This window comes from Octopus bimaculoides, chromosome 1 (assembly GCF_046866305.1).
Source record: "Octopus bimaculoides isolate indiv1 chromosome 1, ASM4686630v1, whole genome shotgun sequence".
In the NCBI taxonomy this organism is placed as follows: domain Eukaryota; kingdom Metazoa; phylum Mollusca; class Cephalopoda; order Octopoda; family Octopodidae; genus Octopus; species Octopus bimaculoides.
Window position 1 is genome coordinate 194,738,529 of NC_142928.1, and position 16,477 is coordinate 194,755,005.

The 16,477-nt window shown below is 40.5% G+C and overlaps 1 protein-coding gene across 2 annotated transcripts in view; it reads right to left on the minus strand.

Annotated features, from left to right (window-relative positions):
* LOC106883257 (protein mono-ADP-ribosyltransferase PARP15) overlaps positions 1-16,477 on the minus strand; it is an 89,580-nt gene that overhangs the window by 22,390 nt on the left and 50,713 nt on the right. For both annotated transcript variants that reach the window (XM_089364929.1, XM_089364922.1), the window contains 4 exons: positions 16,187-16,326; positions 15,684-15,911; positions 14,851-15,078; positions 1,697-1,751 (listed from right to left, as the gene is read on the minus strand). In XM_089364929.1, the coding sequence (XP_089221055.1) occupies positions 1,697-1,751; positions 14,851-15,078; positions 15,684-15,911; positions 16,187-16,326 (651 nt within the window). The remainder of the gene's footprint in view (positions 1-1,696; positions 1,752-14,850; positions 15,079-15,683; positions 15,912-16,186; positions 16,327-16,477) is intronic.

The window sequence follows — 16,477 nt, forward strand, 5'->3', positions numbered from 1 at the left end:
GTACCCGGTGCAAGCTATGGACACATAAGAGGTGCAGCAACATCAAAGGCAGGTTAACTAGCAAGTTAGTTTTTGTTTGTGGCAGATGTTCAGGTGCAATAAAGACTGCAAACAAACAGGAAACAACTTCTATCTCATTCCAGGGTGAAAAACTAGAGGTAGTCGATGGCTTCCGCTATCTGGGCGACCAAGTTAGTAGTGGGGGTGGGTGCGCTGAAAGTGTAGCTGCTAGAATAAGAATAGCCTGGGCAAAGTTTAGAGAGCTCTTACCCCTGCTGGCGACAAAGGGACTCTCACTCAGAGTAAAAGGCAGACTGTATGACGCATGCGTACGAACAACCATGCTACATGGCAGTGAAACATGGGCTGTAACTGCTGAGGACATACGTAAGCTCGCAAGGAATGAAGCCAGTATGCTCCGTTGGATGTGTAATGTCAATGTGAATACCCGTCAGAGTGTAAGTATCTTGAGAGAAAAGCTGAACATTAGAAGCATCAGTTGTGGCGTGCAAGAGAGACGATTGCGCTGGTATGGACATGTGGTGAGAATGGAGGAGGATAGCTGCGTGAAAAAGTGCCACACCCTAACAGTTGAGGGAACCCGTGGAAGAGGTAGGCCCAGGAAGACCTGGGCTGAGGTGGTGAGGCAAGACCTTCGTACATTGGGCCTCACCGAGGCGATGACTACGGACCGAGACCTTTGGAAATGGGCTGTGCGTGAGAAGACCCGGCAAGCAAAGTAAGATCGTTGCCAGTGCCCCTGGACTGGTTCTTGTGTGGGTGGCACATGAGATGCACCATTTTGAGCGTGGCCGTTGCCAGTACCGCCTGACTGGCTCCTGTAGGATTTTCGAGCGAGATCGTTGCCAGTGCCCCTGGACTGGCTTGTGCGGGTGGCACATAAAAGACACCATTTCGAGCGTGGCCGTTTTCGTGCGGGTGACACGTAAAAGCACCCACTACACTCTCTGAGTGGTTGGCGTTAGGAAGGGCATCCAGCTGTAGAAACTCTGCCAAATCAGACTGGAGCCTGGTGTTGCCATCCGGTTTCACCAGTCCTCAGTCAAATCGTCCAACCCATGCTAGCATGGAAAGCGGACGTTAAACGATGATGATGATGATGATGATGTTTTGTCTTGGTATAAAAAATGGGCTACAGCAAATATTCTGCTCAATACCACAGATTTACTTGTCAGTTGTTTGACCTTAACCAGTTGAGCATGTCCCATGGTGGCTGACGATATGTGCATCTCTGATCATGAGCAGAAGTAGTGGGGGAGCTTCGTAGTTATGTGCTGAGAGGAATTCTTTGGGGTTTGAATAATTCACCTCTGGAAACATGGGTGTTTCATTCAATATTCTTAAACAACCCTTATTCAAGGACCTTTTAAGCAGAATGGGCTACTTGACCAGAAGAAAATTCTGACTGGGGCCCACCTGCAAGATCATTTACTGTTTATCTTGATATGAGATCATATGGTTGTGATGCATGTGCCTGGTATAACCCTTATCATGATGGGCTTATTGGGCTTCATATATTTGTGCCCCAATGTCAATTTGATGGCATGTGCTCCTCTCTAACTCAATGATGATGATGATGATGATGATGATGATGGTGGTGGTTGTGATGATGAGAAAAACTGTCACTAGTTTCTTTCCAAATGATATTTAATATAAGAAGAAAGAAAGAATTTACCTGATGTTACAACTGAGCCATCTGCTGATATTTGTTGGAAATATTCTTTAAAAATCTGTCAGAAGTAAGCAAATAATTTATCATTACTCAATGAAAAACTAATTAATTTCCTAATTAATTTCTGTTAATTTCAATGCAATGTTTTAATTCATTGCTTCTATCACAAATATTGTTTTAAATTTATATTTCCATTTATTGTATTATAGAATAACTTTTTATGAGGAACAGGCTTTTGAATATTTTGTAGTTTGGTGAAGCATTTTTACTTACAGAATAAAAGGAAATGAAATTTGCTTGTTTAAGTGGCTGTAAAAAAATTATGCATGGAATTAAAATTGGTATCAAGATTCCATGTTGTGTCCAAACACCAGCTCAATAAGGACAAAGCTAATTTACTTCATTCTTCATTATTTCCAAAACTGATTAAAACAAAAACAGAATATTTGTGTTGAAATTCATTGGCTTGATGTAAATTTGTAATCCTGAAATAGAAGCTGGAGGTTTTGAAGCAGTTGTTCAAAATTATCTTCTTTTTCTTTGGTATTCAAAGAGATATTCACATCAACATATGTATATATGTATATATGTTATTTGTGTGAAGGTGCATGGCTCAGTGGTTAGAGTGCCGAGCTTATGATTGCAAGATTGTGAGTTTGAATCCCGGACCAGGCTGCATGTTGTGTTCTTGAGCAAGACACTTTATTTCACATTGCTCCAGTTCACTCAGCTGTAGAAATGAGTTGCGACGTCACTGGTGCCGAGTTGTATCGGCCCCTTTGCCTTTCCCTTGGATAACATCAGTGGTGTGGAGAGCGGGGGTTGATATGCATGGGTGACTGCTGGTCTTCCATAAACAAACTTTCCCAGATTTGTGCCTGGGTGGGTAACTTTCTAGGTGCAATCCCATGGACAGTCATGACCGAAGGGGGTCTCAGCATGTGGTGTGTGTGTGTATGTGTAGGTCGGTAGGTACGTATGTACATAGGTACATACATACATACATACATACATACATACATGCATACATGCATACATACATAGGCATATAGATGGAATTGATCAGACGTTTGTACATGTGGTATTGATCACATACATGTATGTTTGTACATGTGTGTGTACATACACATGCAGTCCTGAGTACAACTTCAAACCGTATCCAGCAGTGAGTGTCTGTTCAGGAGGTCCAGCGTGTTGAGGAATGTGAAGCCACCTGTAGCCAATACTGTTCACAGGTCTACTCTGACCTGAACTAACTCTACCTGTCAAAATCCCAGCTATGGGTTAATTAGCATATTAACACCTCTTCTCTTCAATGTTATTGCACAAGTCATCAGCCACCTTTGAAAATGACAAGATGGTCTTTGTTACTCCAACAGACGATCTTGGATAGAGGTATATATATATTGTATAACTATGTTAGTATGTATGCAGTCCTGAGTCCTCATTGGTACAGTGGGAAAACATCTATGTATGTATGCATATATATCATCATCATCATCATCATCATCATCATCGTTTAACGTCCATATTCCATGCTGGCCTGGGTTGGACGATTTGACTGAGGACTGGCGAGCCAGAAGGCTGCACCAAGCTCCAATCTGATCTGGCAGAGTTTCTACAGCTGGATGCCCTTCCTAACACCAACCACTCTGAGAGTGTAGTGGGTGCTTTTACGTGCCACCAGCACGAGGGTTAGTCAGGCGGCACTAGCAACAGCCATGCTCAAATGGTGTTTTTTATGTGCCACCTGCACAGGAGCCAGTCAAGTGGCACTGGCAACGACCTCGCTTGAATATATTTTTTCACATACCACCAGCACATGTACCAGTAAAGTGACGCTGGTAATGTTCATACTCGAATGGTGCTTTATATGTGCCACCAGCATGGGAGTCAATCAGCTGCTCTGGCAATGATCATGCTCGGATGGTGCTCTTAGTGCTCCACTAGCACGGATGCCAGTCATGCGGTACTGTCATCAAATTTGATTTCGATTTCGATTTCGATTTCACTTGCCTCAACAGGTCTTCACACGCAGAGTTCAGTGTCCGATAAAGGAAAGGTATGCATAAGCGGGCTGGCTACACCCCTGGCAGAGGCCTTAGATTATGGTCTCACTTGGCTTGCCTGGTCTTCTCATGCACTGCATATTTCCAAAGGTCTTGGTCACTAGTCATTGCCTCGGTGAGGCCTAATGTTCAAAGGTGTGCTTCACTACCTCTTCCAGAGGTTCCCTCAACCGCTAGGGTGTGACACCTTTTCACACACCTATCTTCATCCATTCTCACCACATGGCCATACTAGTGCAGTCGTCTCTCTTGCACACCACATCTGATGCTTCTTAGGTCCAACTTTTCTCTCAAGATACTTACACTCTGTCGTGTATGCACACTGGCATTACACATCCATCGGAGCATACTGGCTTCACTACTTGCAAGCTTATGCATGTCCTCAGCAGTCACAGCTCATGTTTCACTGCCATGTAGCATGGCTGTTCGTACACATGTGTCATACAGTCTACCTTTTACTCTGAGTGAGAGTCCCTTTGTCAGCAACAGAGGTAGGAGCTCTTTGAACCCTGCCCAGGCTATTCTTATTCTAGCAGCTACACTTTCAGAGTTACAACCCACCGCTACTGACTTGCTCACCTAGGTAACGGAAGCTATCAACTACTTCTAGTTTTTCTCCCAGAAATGTTCTCTGCACATTTTCAGTGTTTATTGCTCCTGAGCATCTGCCACATACAAAAACTATCTTCCTAGTTAACCTTCCTTTGATATTGCTGCACCTCTCAAGTGTCCATAGCTTACACCGGATACATCTCATAGAGTTTCTACCTACGCCTTTTCTACAGATCGAGCAGGGCCATCTACCTGAAGGGATTTGTGGTTTGTCTGCCTTTCTACTTATTAGGACTTTGGTTTTAGCTAGGTTGACTCTAAGGGCCTTCGATTCTAATCCTTACTTCCACACCTGAAACTTCTCCTCTAGTTCTGATAGTGACTCCGCAATTAGAGCAAGGTCATCAGCATGGAGGAGCTCCCAGGGGCAATCTGTCTTGAATTCCTCTGTTATTGCCTGGAGGACTATGATGAATATGAGGGGGCTGAGGACTGAACCTTGGTGGACCCCTACCTCTACCCGGAATTCTTCACTGTACTTGTTGCCAACCCTCACTTACTGACAGCGTCTCTGTACATGGCTCGCACAGCTCTCACTAATCATTCTTCTATCCCTAGTTTCCTCACTGACCACCAGATAAGGGATCGGAGGACCCTGTCAAAGGCTTTCTCCATGTCAATGAAAACCAGGTACAGAGGTTTATCCTTGGCTAGGCATTTCTCCTGCAGCTGTCTTACTAGAAATATAGCACCATTGGTGCTTTTCCCTGGCACGAACCCAAACTGCATCTCATCTAGACTGACTCTCTCCCTAATTAGTTGGGTTATGACCTTCTCCATGACTTTCATTACCTGATCCAACAACTTGATACCTCTGTAATTATTTGTATCTAAAGCGTCACCTTTACCTTTGTAGCAGTTGACTATGGTGCTGCTAGACCAGTCATTGGGTATGACTCCTTCGTGTATCACCTGGTTAACTATACGGGTGACTAGGCTATAGCCAACACCACCAGATATTTTGAGCATTTCTGCAGTGATTCCTCATGGGCCAGGGGCTTTCCCTGTCTTCATACTCTTAATTGCTTTATCTACCAAGGTACTGTCAATTCGGATAGTTGGTCCCTCTGTTGGGTCGACATTCAGCAGACTCTCTTTCTCCCATTCATTCTCTTTATTGAGCAACCTTATATATGTATATGTATAATATTATTAAAACTTTGGGATTTTACCAATAGGCCCACAACTCCTATTTCAGGACAACCTTATTGTATGGAATACACATAGAAAGTTATATCCAATAAAATAATATAAGCAGTTAAAAAACCTACTATAAAATACAATAAAATTATTTGAAAATATATATATATAACTTACCTTTTATTAGTTTGTGGGGAAAGAAGGTATTTCTAATCAATGCTACATGTGTTTCTGCACTGGCGGGGTGTTTATCTAGGCTATATCTAATACATAAATCCACCAGTGCATCCTCAGACTATTTAACTTATTGTTATTATCATTAATGGATCAAAGTTAAAAATACATATTAGAAGTCATATTAAATAGGAAAATAAGAATATGAATGAAAGCATAATAAAAATATATAAATTAGAAATATATTTAAAAAAAAAAAAATATTGAAACACCTAAATTACAATACCGATATATATAGAAAATACTAAACATTATTTGCAACCTTAAAAAGGTTGATCGATGGAAATTGAACCAAGAAAGGAAAAATGTCAATGAGATTCTGAAATACATCAGAACAAACAACATCACAGAAACAAATAATTTGATCAAGGCAGGTGGAAATGGTGGAAAAGAAGAATCCAAGCAGGGTTAGACATGCTATCGAAGGAAATCTCTGTTAGACTGAAAAGAGAAAGGGGAGCTTAAAAGTGAACAAAAATACAGGGCGCTGAAAAGGAAGTATAATATTGAAAGAAAGGACCTGATGGTAGTAGTGGAGGACCTGAAACAGTGCCTTGTTGCAAAGAAAGCAAAGATGGTAAGGTACGACCAAGGAATGAAGGGACACCACCAGAATAGGTTATTCAGAGTAGATCAGAAGAGATTCTATAAAGAAATAAATGGAGGGTGTACAGATGAAAAGGTGATACCAGATAATAATGAAAGACAAAGGTTTTGGAGTGACATCTGGAGCAAAGACAAGGAGCACAAGAAGGATGTTGAATGGTTGCAGGAACTGATACAAACTGTAGTCTGTCCAAAACAGGCAGAACTAGTCATTTCAGTTTGGAAAGTGAAAGAAATCAAAAAAAAAAATTAACAACTGGAAGGCCCCAGGACCAGATGGAGTTCAAAGCTACTGGCTCAAAAGATTTGGTAAATGTCATCCCCGAATAGCTGCGCAACTCAACACCTTGTTAAATGCCGACCAAGTTACACCAGAGTAGTTGACATTGTGTAGGACAGTGCTGTGTCTGAAAAACATCGAAAAAGGCAATATGGTAGACAATTACAGGCCAATATCCTGTTTGCCACTTATGTGGAAGTTATTGACTGGAATAGTCGCAGAGTCAATGTACAAACATCTGGAAAAAAATGGAGTCCTGCCACATGAGCAGAAGGGTTGCAAGCATAAGTGCAGAGGTACCAAGGATCAACTCCTGATAAACAAAACTGTACTTAGAGACTGCAAGAGGAGGAAAAGTAACTTAGCCATGTCATGGATCGACTATCATAAGGCATACGATATGATCCCACATTCTTGTATTATGAAGTGTGTGAACCTATTTGGTATTGCTTTGAATGTTGAGTGATTGCTTGGAAAAAGTATGGCGAATTGGAGGACAGACCTGACAGCATATGGAAGAAGTTTAGGGACAGTAGAAATTAGGAGGGGCATCTTCCAAGGGAACTACCTATCCTCACTGATCTTTGTACTATACATGATACCACTAACACTGATTCTGAGGAAAGTAAAGGCTGGGTATATATTCAAAAGCTGACAACAAAAAGTCAACCACTTGTTATTCATGGATGACCTCAAACTTTATGGTAAAGATGAATCCCAAATCAGTTCCCTCGATACTGTGTATACCTTCAGTGCTGATATCAGAATGGAGTTCAGACTGAGAAAGTGTGGTGTGTTAGTCTTGAAGAGAGGCAAAATCAAATGTATGGACGGGTTAACAATACCGTCGGGGGATGTTATGAAGCAGATAGATGGGTAAAGAAAAGAATGCATGGTCAATTTCATAAGGATACTGAAGATAAGACAGACAGAGAAAAAAGATGGCTGTGGATGACTAAAAGTGATTTAAAACCAGAAACAGAGGCTCTAATCTGTGCTGCCCAAGATCAAGCACTAAGAACAAACTACATAAAATACAGCAGAAAGTGATAAGTGCAGAATCTGTGGAGAAAACTGTGAAACCGTATGGCATATTACCAGCCAATGTACGTCACCAGCCCAGAAGGAAAATAGCCGCGACAATATAGCCAGGCTTGTCCATTGGACACTTTGCAACAAGTCCTGGTTTATGACTAATATTGCTCTAATTTAGCCCCAGGAGACATCGTCTCCAGCTGGCTATATGACATGATCTGTGTCCTTATACTTTCGAATAAAGGAATCTAGCACCCTCTCTGTGTATCGTGATTTCCGGGTTATTTCCCTTCATCAGCACAGAATAATTGTTCGGCTAGAGGTGGCACTGCCAAATTCCCATTCGAAATATATAGTTTTTAAAGTGACAACTAGTCACTGATCTATAAATTAGAAAATTACTATTTTTAAATCTCGCAATGAGAGATATTCAGCAACAGTACTTTGGAGTAAAGATTGTTTGCAAACATAACATGGCAGTCCTGGTTTAGGACGAATGTTGCTGTAATTTAGCCCCAGGAGACATCGTCTCTAGCTGGCTATATGACACGATCTGATGAGATACAGTTTGGATTTGTGTCAGGCAGGAGCACAACTGATGCTATATTCATAGTTAGGCAACTGCAAACCAAAGATAAACCCCTGTATCTGGCTTTGTTGACATGGAGAAAGCCTTTGATAGGGTCCCCCACTCCTTTATCCAGTGGTCAATGCAGAAGCTAAGGATAGATGAGTGGTTGGTGAGAGCTGTACAAGACATGTTCATGGATGCTGTTGATTAGGTAAAGGTTAGCAACAAGTATAACAAGGAATTCAGGGTACAAGTAGGGGTTCACTAATGATCGGTCCTCAGCTCCCTCTTGTTCATCATAGTCCTCCAGGCAATAACAGAGGAATTTGAAATGGGCTGCCCCTGGCAGTTTCTCTATACTGATGACATTCTTCATATAGCTGAATCACTACCTGAACTAGAAAAGAAATTTCAAGTGAGGGAGCAAGGTCTTGAATCAAAGGCCTTAGAGTTAATTTAACAAGAACCAAAGTCTTAGCATGTAGAAGAGCAGACAAATCACAAACTACTTCAGGTAGATGGCCCAGCTCAATCTATAGAAAAGCTGTAGGTAAAAACTCCATTGAGGGAACATAAGAGGTGCAGCAATATCAGAGGAAGGTTAACAGGGAAATCAGTTTTTGTGTGTGGCAGAATCACAGGTAGAGTTAGCACTAAAATTGTACAGAAAATAGACTCCATCAAATTCCGGGGTGGGGGGGACTAGAAGTAGTTGACAACATCCATTACCTAGGTGACCAGGTTGGTAGTGGGGGTGGAAGCTCTGAGAGCATAGCTGTGAGAATATAAATAGGCTGGGCTAAGTTCAGAGAGCCCCTACCTCTGCTAGCAATGAAGGGCCTCTCTCTCAGAGTGAAAGGCAGAATTATGAAGCCTGTGTTAGAACAGCCATGCTACATGGCAGTGAAACATGGGCTGTGACAGCTGAAGACATGTGTAGGCTTGAAAGAAATGAAGCCAGTATGCTTCACTGGATTTGCAATGTCAGTGTGCATGTTCGACAGAGTGTGAGCATCTTGAGAGAAAAGTTTGGGACAAGAGGCATCAGATGTGGTGTGCAAGGGAGACGAATGCACTGGTTTGGTCATGTGATACGTATGGACAAGGACAGCTGTGTGAAGATGTACCACACTCTAACAGTGAAGGGAACCTGTGGAAGAGGTAATGACTAGTAACCAAGACTTTGGTGATATGCTGTGCTTGAAATGCCTTATCAAGCCAAGAGAAATCATAGTTAGGCCTCACAGAGACAGCGATAAGTGACTGAGAGCTTTGGTAATATAGCATGCTTAAGAAGACTTGTCAAACCAAGTGAGTTCATAGATGCCAGTATTGCGTAACTAGCACCCATTGGAGGAAATACTAATAAGGTATGTATACTAAAATCGTGAAGTGTGTTACGTAATAAAAGGTTAATCAGATATGAGATAATAACAATTCAAAGTAAATAACTGAAAACAGCTTTTGTGCATTTGCAGAGAATATTACCCTCAGCGGCACCAGTGTTGCTATATTCGTAAGTACATCTGTTGTTAGGAAAATGCTATTTACTTGTTTAAGTGCTGTACTGGATAAATTGTGAAAATAACTCAAATAGTTCAAATACTAAAAAATAAGCATATTCAATTTGATATACCAAATAATTTATGAACATGAATGGGTTATTTCCCTTGGCTATATATAAGGATCCCTTTCAGGAGCGAATGGGTTATTTCCCTTCGATGTTTAAAAATAATATAACAGTTAAATGTAGTAGATATAAGAATCCCTTCCAGGGGCCCTATTATCGATTTTTTTCAACAATCTAAGTGTGTCACTAGTTTTCCAGACATACGTTCTACTCACGTTTCATCAAAATCGATAAAACGATGTAGGAGGAGTTAGATAACAACTCCACAGACAATCACAACGTCAGATTTCCACATATTTTTAATAAATCTTCTCGTTATTAATTATTTTTAATAAACCTTCTGGCAATTAATTATTCTTAATAGACCTGGCTATTAATTATTTTTGATAAATTTGCTGGCTATTAATTATCTTTAATAAGCCTTCTTGTTATTAAATATTTTTAATAAACCTTCTGGCTATTAATTATCTTTAACAAGCCTTCTGGCAATTAATTATTCTTAATAGACCTGGCTATTAATTATTTTTGATAAATTTGCTGACTATTAATTATTTTTTATAAATTCTGGCTATTAATTACCTTTAATAAGCCTTGTGGTTATTAATTATCTTTAATAAACTTTCTGCCTATTAATTATCTTTGATAAACCTTCTGGATATTAATTATCTTTGATAAACTTTCTGGCTATTAATTACCTTTAATGAACCTTCTATCTATTAATTACCTTCATGGCTGCTGAGGACATGCATAAGCTTGCAAGGAATGAAGCTAGTATGCTCCACTGTATGTGTAGTGTCAGTGTGCATACACGACAGAGTGTAAGTGCCCTGAGAGAAAAGTAAGACCTAAGAAGCATCAAATGTGGTGTGCAAGAGAGCCAAATGTGCTGGTATGGCCATGTGTTGCATATGGATCAGGACAGCTGTGTGAAAAATTGTCACACCCTAGCAATAGCAGGAACCTGTAGAATAAGTTGACCCAGGAAGACCTGGGGTGAAGTGGTGAAGTATGACCTTCAAAAATTGGGCCTCACCGAGGCGAAGACAAGTTACCGAGACCATTGGAGATATACTGTGCTTGAGAAGACCTGGCAAGCCAAGTGAGACTGTAGCCATGGCCTATGCCAGTGTATCATAACCAGCCTATTTAAGAGTACCTTTCAATCATTGGGCAATAAACTGCACGTGTGAATACTTGTTGAGGCAAGTGAAATCGTTGGCTGATGACAGTACCACCTAACTGGCACCCTTACCATTGGTACATAAAAAGCACCATTCAAGCATGATCATTGCCAATGCCACCTGACTGGCACCCAAGTTGGCAGCATGTAAAAAGCACCATTCAAGCATGTTCAATGCCAGTGCCACCTGACTGGCTCCTGTGCTGGTGGCATGTAAAAAGCACCCACTACAATCTCAGAGTGGTTGGCATTAGGAAGGGCATCCAGCTGTAGAAACCTTGCCAGATCAGATTGGAGCCTGGTACAGCCTTCTGGCTTGCCAGTCCTCAGTCAAACCATCCAACCCATGCCAGCATGGAAAACGGACGTTAAACGACGATGATGATGATGAAACCTTCTGGTTATTAATTACCTTTAATAAACCTTCTGGCAATTAATTAATACGCCTTGTGGCTATTAATTATTTTTAACTAGCAAACACACCCATCCTTTGGAGTGTTTAAGTTGCTTTGGTGTTATTTTTCACCAATTACTTGAACTACCAAGAAGGTTTATGGGTAGCACAGCAATCTATGTTTCTGATTAATCTAGGAACAGAAAATCAAATTGAAGGTTGGTTATTATGGAGGTTGTAGCACTTAAATGATCATAAGACATATAAGTTTGCAAGCATTGCAAAATAGAGCTACTGAAGTGTTTTGCGAGTAGATTACAGATAATGAATACAAAATATAGTTGTTTCTTAAGTATATTTCGTTCACTCGAGCGCTAAGAGCACTGTTCGAGCAAGATCGTTGCCAGAGCAGCTGCCTGGCTTCCGTGCCAGTGGCACATAAATAACACCATTTGAGTTTGATCATTACCAGCATCGCCTTCCTGGCACTTCTGCCGGTGGCACATGAAAAGACATTCAAACAAGATCGTTGCCAGTACCGCTCAACTGGCTCCTGTGCAGGTGGCATGTAAGATACACCATTTTGAGCATGGCCATTGCCAGTACCGCCTGACTGGCCTTCGTGCAGGTGGCACGTAAAAGCACCCACTACACTCTTGGAGTGGTTGGCGTTGGGAAGGGCATCCAGCTGTAGAAACTCTGCCAAATCAGATTGGAGCCTGGTGTAGCCATCTGGTTCTCCAGTCCTCAGTCAAATCGTCCAACCCATGCTAGCATGGAAAGTAGATGTTAAAAGATGATGATGATGATGATGAAACATGTACATCTTTTGGAACATTGTCATTTTATAAGATTTTGCTGGCAAATTTTTAAATCAACATGTATTTATATGAAAGAAAACTATTGGTAACATAACACGTATTGTGCAGAGTTAAAGAATACACACACCATCCATTTTCCGCGTAACTCTAACCCTAATCTTAAACCTAACCCTAATCCCTAACCCTAACCCTTACCCTAAACTCTAACCCTAAACCCTAACCCTATTCCTAACCCTAAGCACTGGGTGTGCATATTCTTTACCTTCACCCACAGGTTGTGCTAAAAATAATAGTTAAATAAGACTTTTTGGATAAATCTTTTAAATTGATATAAACATTAATTTATGCAAAAAAACTAACATTTTATTTTCAAGCTGAGATTCGAAACTGAATCTAAGGATTCTCACTCACCTGATCTACCACTGGCTGAACAGGTGTGACAGAAATTTCTTTATCCTTTCAAAATGTGATAGATGGATTTCCATTTGACCTCCGACCTAAGCTGTGACACTAGAGGTTCAACTGGACAGCAGGTGACCTAGATAAGTAGTAATGACTCCTATGGTATGTCTGGTCTTCTAGCTAGGATGACAATTATAAATAGTTACCTTAGATAGACGACAGATGAGCAGACAGCTTTGCAACAGGTAAGCAACCAACAGAGAGCCACATAGTCAGCATGAGCGAAATATAATAGCCAATGACACAACACAGTAGCAGAACACAAAAAGATAGGACAGAAAAACAACACAACTCGACCAAATGACCAATGCACACACAGACACAAAATATGCCATGGACTCTCTCATCAAATCAACATTCTACTTCTCCTGTTGTTATTTTCACTTTGCCAACTCAAAGCAGTTGGTAACTTTATGTAGCGGCCTTCATTGATATTGTAAATTAAACTTTGTGTATCCAACATGTAGATGCAAGTGTGGATCAAATAAATGATTTAAACTACATTCCAATGCTTTCCTCATTAGAAATAATACATTTCTAAATCTATCAGATTTATGCAGTGGTGATATGCTGAAGTAGTTGTATGCTGTCAACTTAATGTGACAGTCCCATGAAGGGAATAATACTACTGTCTCTGGATGCAGGCTTAGCTGGGTGGAGGTGCTTGTCTCCCCCTTGTAAACATAAGGACACACGAAATGTGTCAAGGCCAACAGGAAGCGGTGCAACTTCCTAGGTCTAACCAACAGTAGTATTATTCCCTTCAGGGGACTGTCACATTAAGTCGACAGCATACAACTGCTTTCCTCATTGTTTTACTTTGATGTCATCCAACACCCCTATCTCCATCTGCTACACCCAACAACGTACATTGACACATCAACATCACATTTAGCTACCCATACTGCTACAATTTACATGAAAGAAAATTGCCACAAGAGGCAAGATGGAGAGAAGCTTTCATATTTTATTTTCATAATCATTTCCTTCATGAATTGTAGAATATGTTTTGGGTTTATTCCAAAAATATCAAGTTGGCCTGTGATGTTGTTGGAATCTGTGGAAGAGGGAGACTCCAGGAAGACATGGGACGAAGAATTGAAGGTCAATCTCAAAGCGGTGAGCTTTACGAAGGAGATGACAAAGGGATGAGATATATGGTACATTGCTGTACTTAAGAAGACATGCCCACCACAACAGAATTCATATCCTAATAATGGTAATGTTTGTCTATGAGGAGCTCTGCCTTAACAACCTTCTCCCCCATTCCATACACACACATTCCATTCCCTAACGTCCACCATTTCCTCTGTCACCTGAGAGCAGAATAGGCACATACTACCCCCACTTCCTTTCTGCACCTTCTCTCTTTTTCCCCTGCTGCTCTCCATCATCAACTCCTTGCTTACCTGCTATTACCCTCAATGCCCTCATATATCTACTGCAACCCCACAAGCCATTTCTATATTTCACTGCATCATTTGTCACAGTCATCTCATCCTGCCCCCTCACCCAACCGAAGCCTCTATGTCCCCTTACCTATCCTCACTACCCCCATGTCCCTCGAGGGCATGTCCCGTCACATCTCCACCATCACGTCTCTCACTATCACTCTTTTCATCTTACTATTTGACCCCTTCTTTCCTTTTCCTTCCAACTGGGGCATTCATGTATCTACTCTACAGCAAGATACCTCTCTCTGTCCCCGCTATACCTTAAAACTTTCAACTGGCATGAAGCCACACCCAATTAATACCATTCCCCCCACCCCCGACCAGCTGAGGGGTTCTCGTCTTGCAAGATAATTGGTAATTCTGTTGGTGCTGGTGCCACATAAAAAGCACCCAGTACACTCTGTAAATTGGTTGGTGTTAGGAAGGGTATCCCAACTGCAGAATCCATACCAAAACAAAGAATGGAACCAGGTCTGGCACCTTGACTTGCCAGTTCCTGTCAAACTGTCCAACCCATGCCAGCATGGAAAACAGATGATAAATAATGAGAATGATTCTATATTTTATTTTCATTTCTATTTCTTTAGTTTATTGCGGCATATCTTTTTTGTTTTAGTGAAATCCAAAAATATCAACATAAAACAACAAACAACAAATACATCAACCAACCTTTACTATTTCTGTGTCTTGAGGATAAACCACAAAGTAAACATCTTTGATCTGGCTTGAATTTTGATTTGAGTAGTTTTTCACTGCTTTATACATTGTTCTGGGTAGTTTTTTAATGGGGTACTTCAATACCCCGGCCCCTAATATAGGAAATGCAAGGCTTTTTGCTCCCATTCTCTCAGCAGTATGGAGACAAATGGTTATTATTTGAGTCAAGTTTGCCAGAGTCTAAAAAAAATAATTGTTTAGTAATTGATAATGAACATTTTATTTGATTATTTTCCTATTACAGGAAGAAATCATTAAGTTGTAATAAATTCTCCTCTTACAACTCCTCTCACTCCTGCCACTTCTAAACACAACTGTCTTTCCTATCACTCTTTAGTCCTGCAAGGGACAAGGCAACCTCACTCATGATGCTGCTACAATAAAACAGACCCAATCCACCATGAAAAATGGTTGGTGATTGAAGAGAGACAATGCAGACACAAGAGGAGTCTTTAGTGTTGGAGAGGACATGACAACCTCTCTAGTGATAGTGCCATGAGAGAGAAAACACACCAATACAGACAGTAAAACACAGAAATGTGTTTTAATATAGTCTTATTTATCAGTCATATAACTGTTGTTAGGCCTTGAGGCTTTTTTCCTTCTATTTATATATAAAAGTGTCCTGTTCATCGGCATCTTCTGCTTGCTTCCAATGAAAACTTGGAATAACAAATATTAAACAGGATGCTGTCATTTGCTTTATGATTCTCAGACAACATGCATAAGGTTCTCTTCAATTATTAACCGTTTCAATAAATCAATGTCATATGATTGATACTTACTAAATGAGAAGAATTTTTACCCCAGGGAGGTAATGTCAGATGAAATACATTCTTACAGCTGAGGTTATATCCTTTAGTGATGGCTATTTTACATGTAGAAATACCTTGAGGATATTTCTGGCTACATTCAACTTGCATCTGAGGACCAGCGGCATTGAGAATAAATTTGGAGATAGAACCATCATTAAGCTGGAGATATTTATTGGTGCTGTTAACGATGACATCAACCTACAAAAGTAATTTATGGTAAACAACTAAGGAACAGTCCACGGAGAGAAGAGAGATACAGTGTTGCAGTTGATATTGTTGTTAAGAAAGGCTCTACAGAATGGGTGTAGGAAGTTTGAGGTTGTTAAAGTTAGCAAAAGATATTCTCAAGATATAAGATGTGAAGGAAATAAAATGTTTGAGTTAGATTGAGAAACTGTTTTAATTAACTGTAATGATTCCTTATTTGGAAATGAAATAACAAGTAAATAGGTTACATTAATCTGTTTACTCACAGACGCATTAGAAATTGAACCAATCATTAGGTTTATTTTAACTCCATCAACAGTTTCTGTGGACGTCTCATTAGTTCTGGGTGGCATAGGGGCTGCTTTCCGTTGTGGACCAAGAAGGGATGTGTTTAGTGACGTGGTTTCTGAAAATAAACAATTAAACATTCTTCTCTCTCTTAAAAGAACCATTTTATTCCACATAAATAGTAACGATATTCCTTTTTGAAAATATGATTTAGCAAAAGAATACATGCTAACTTGTAGTCATCTTCCCCATCTTTTATATAGAGACAA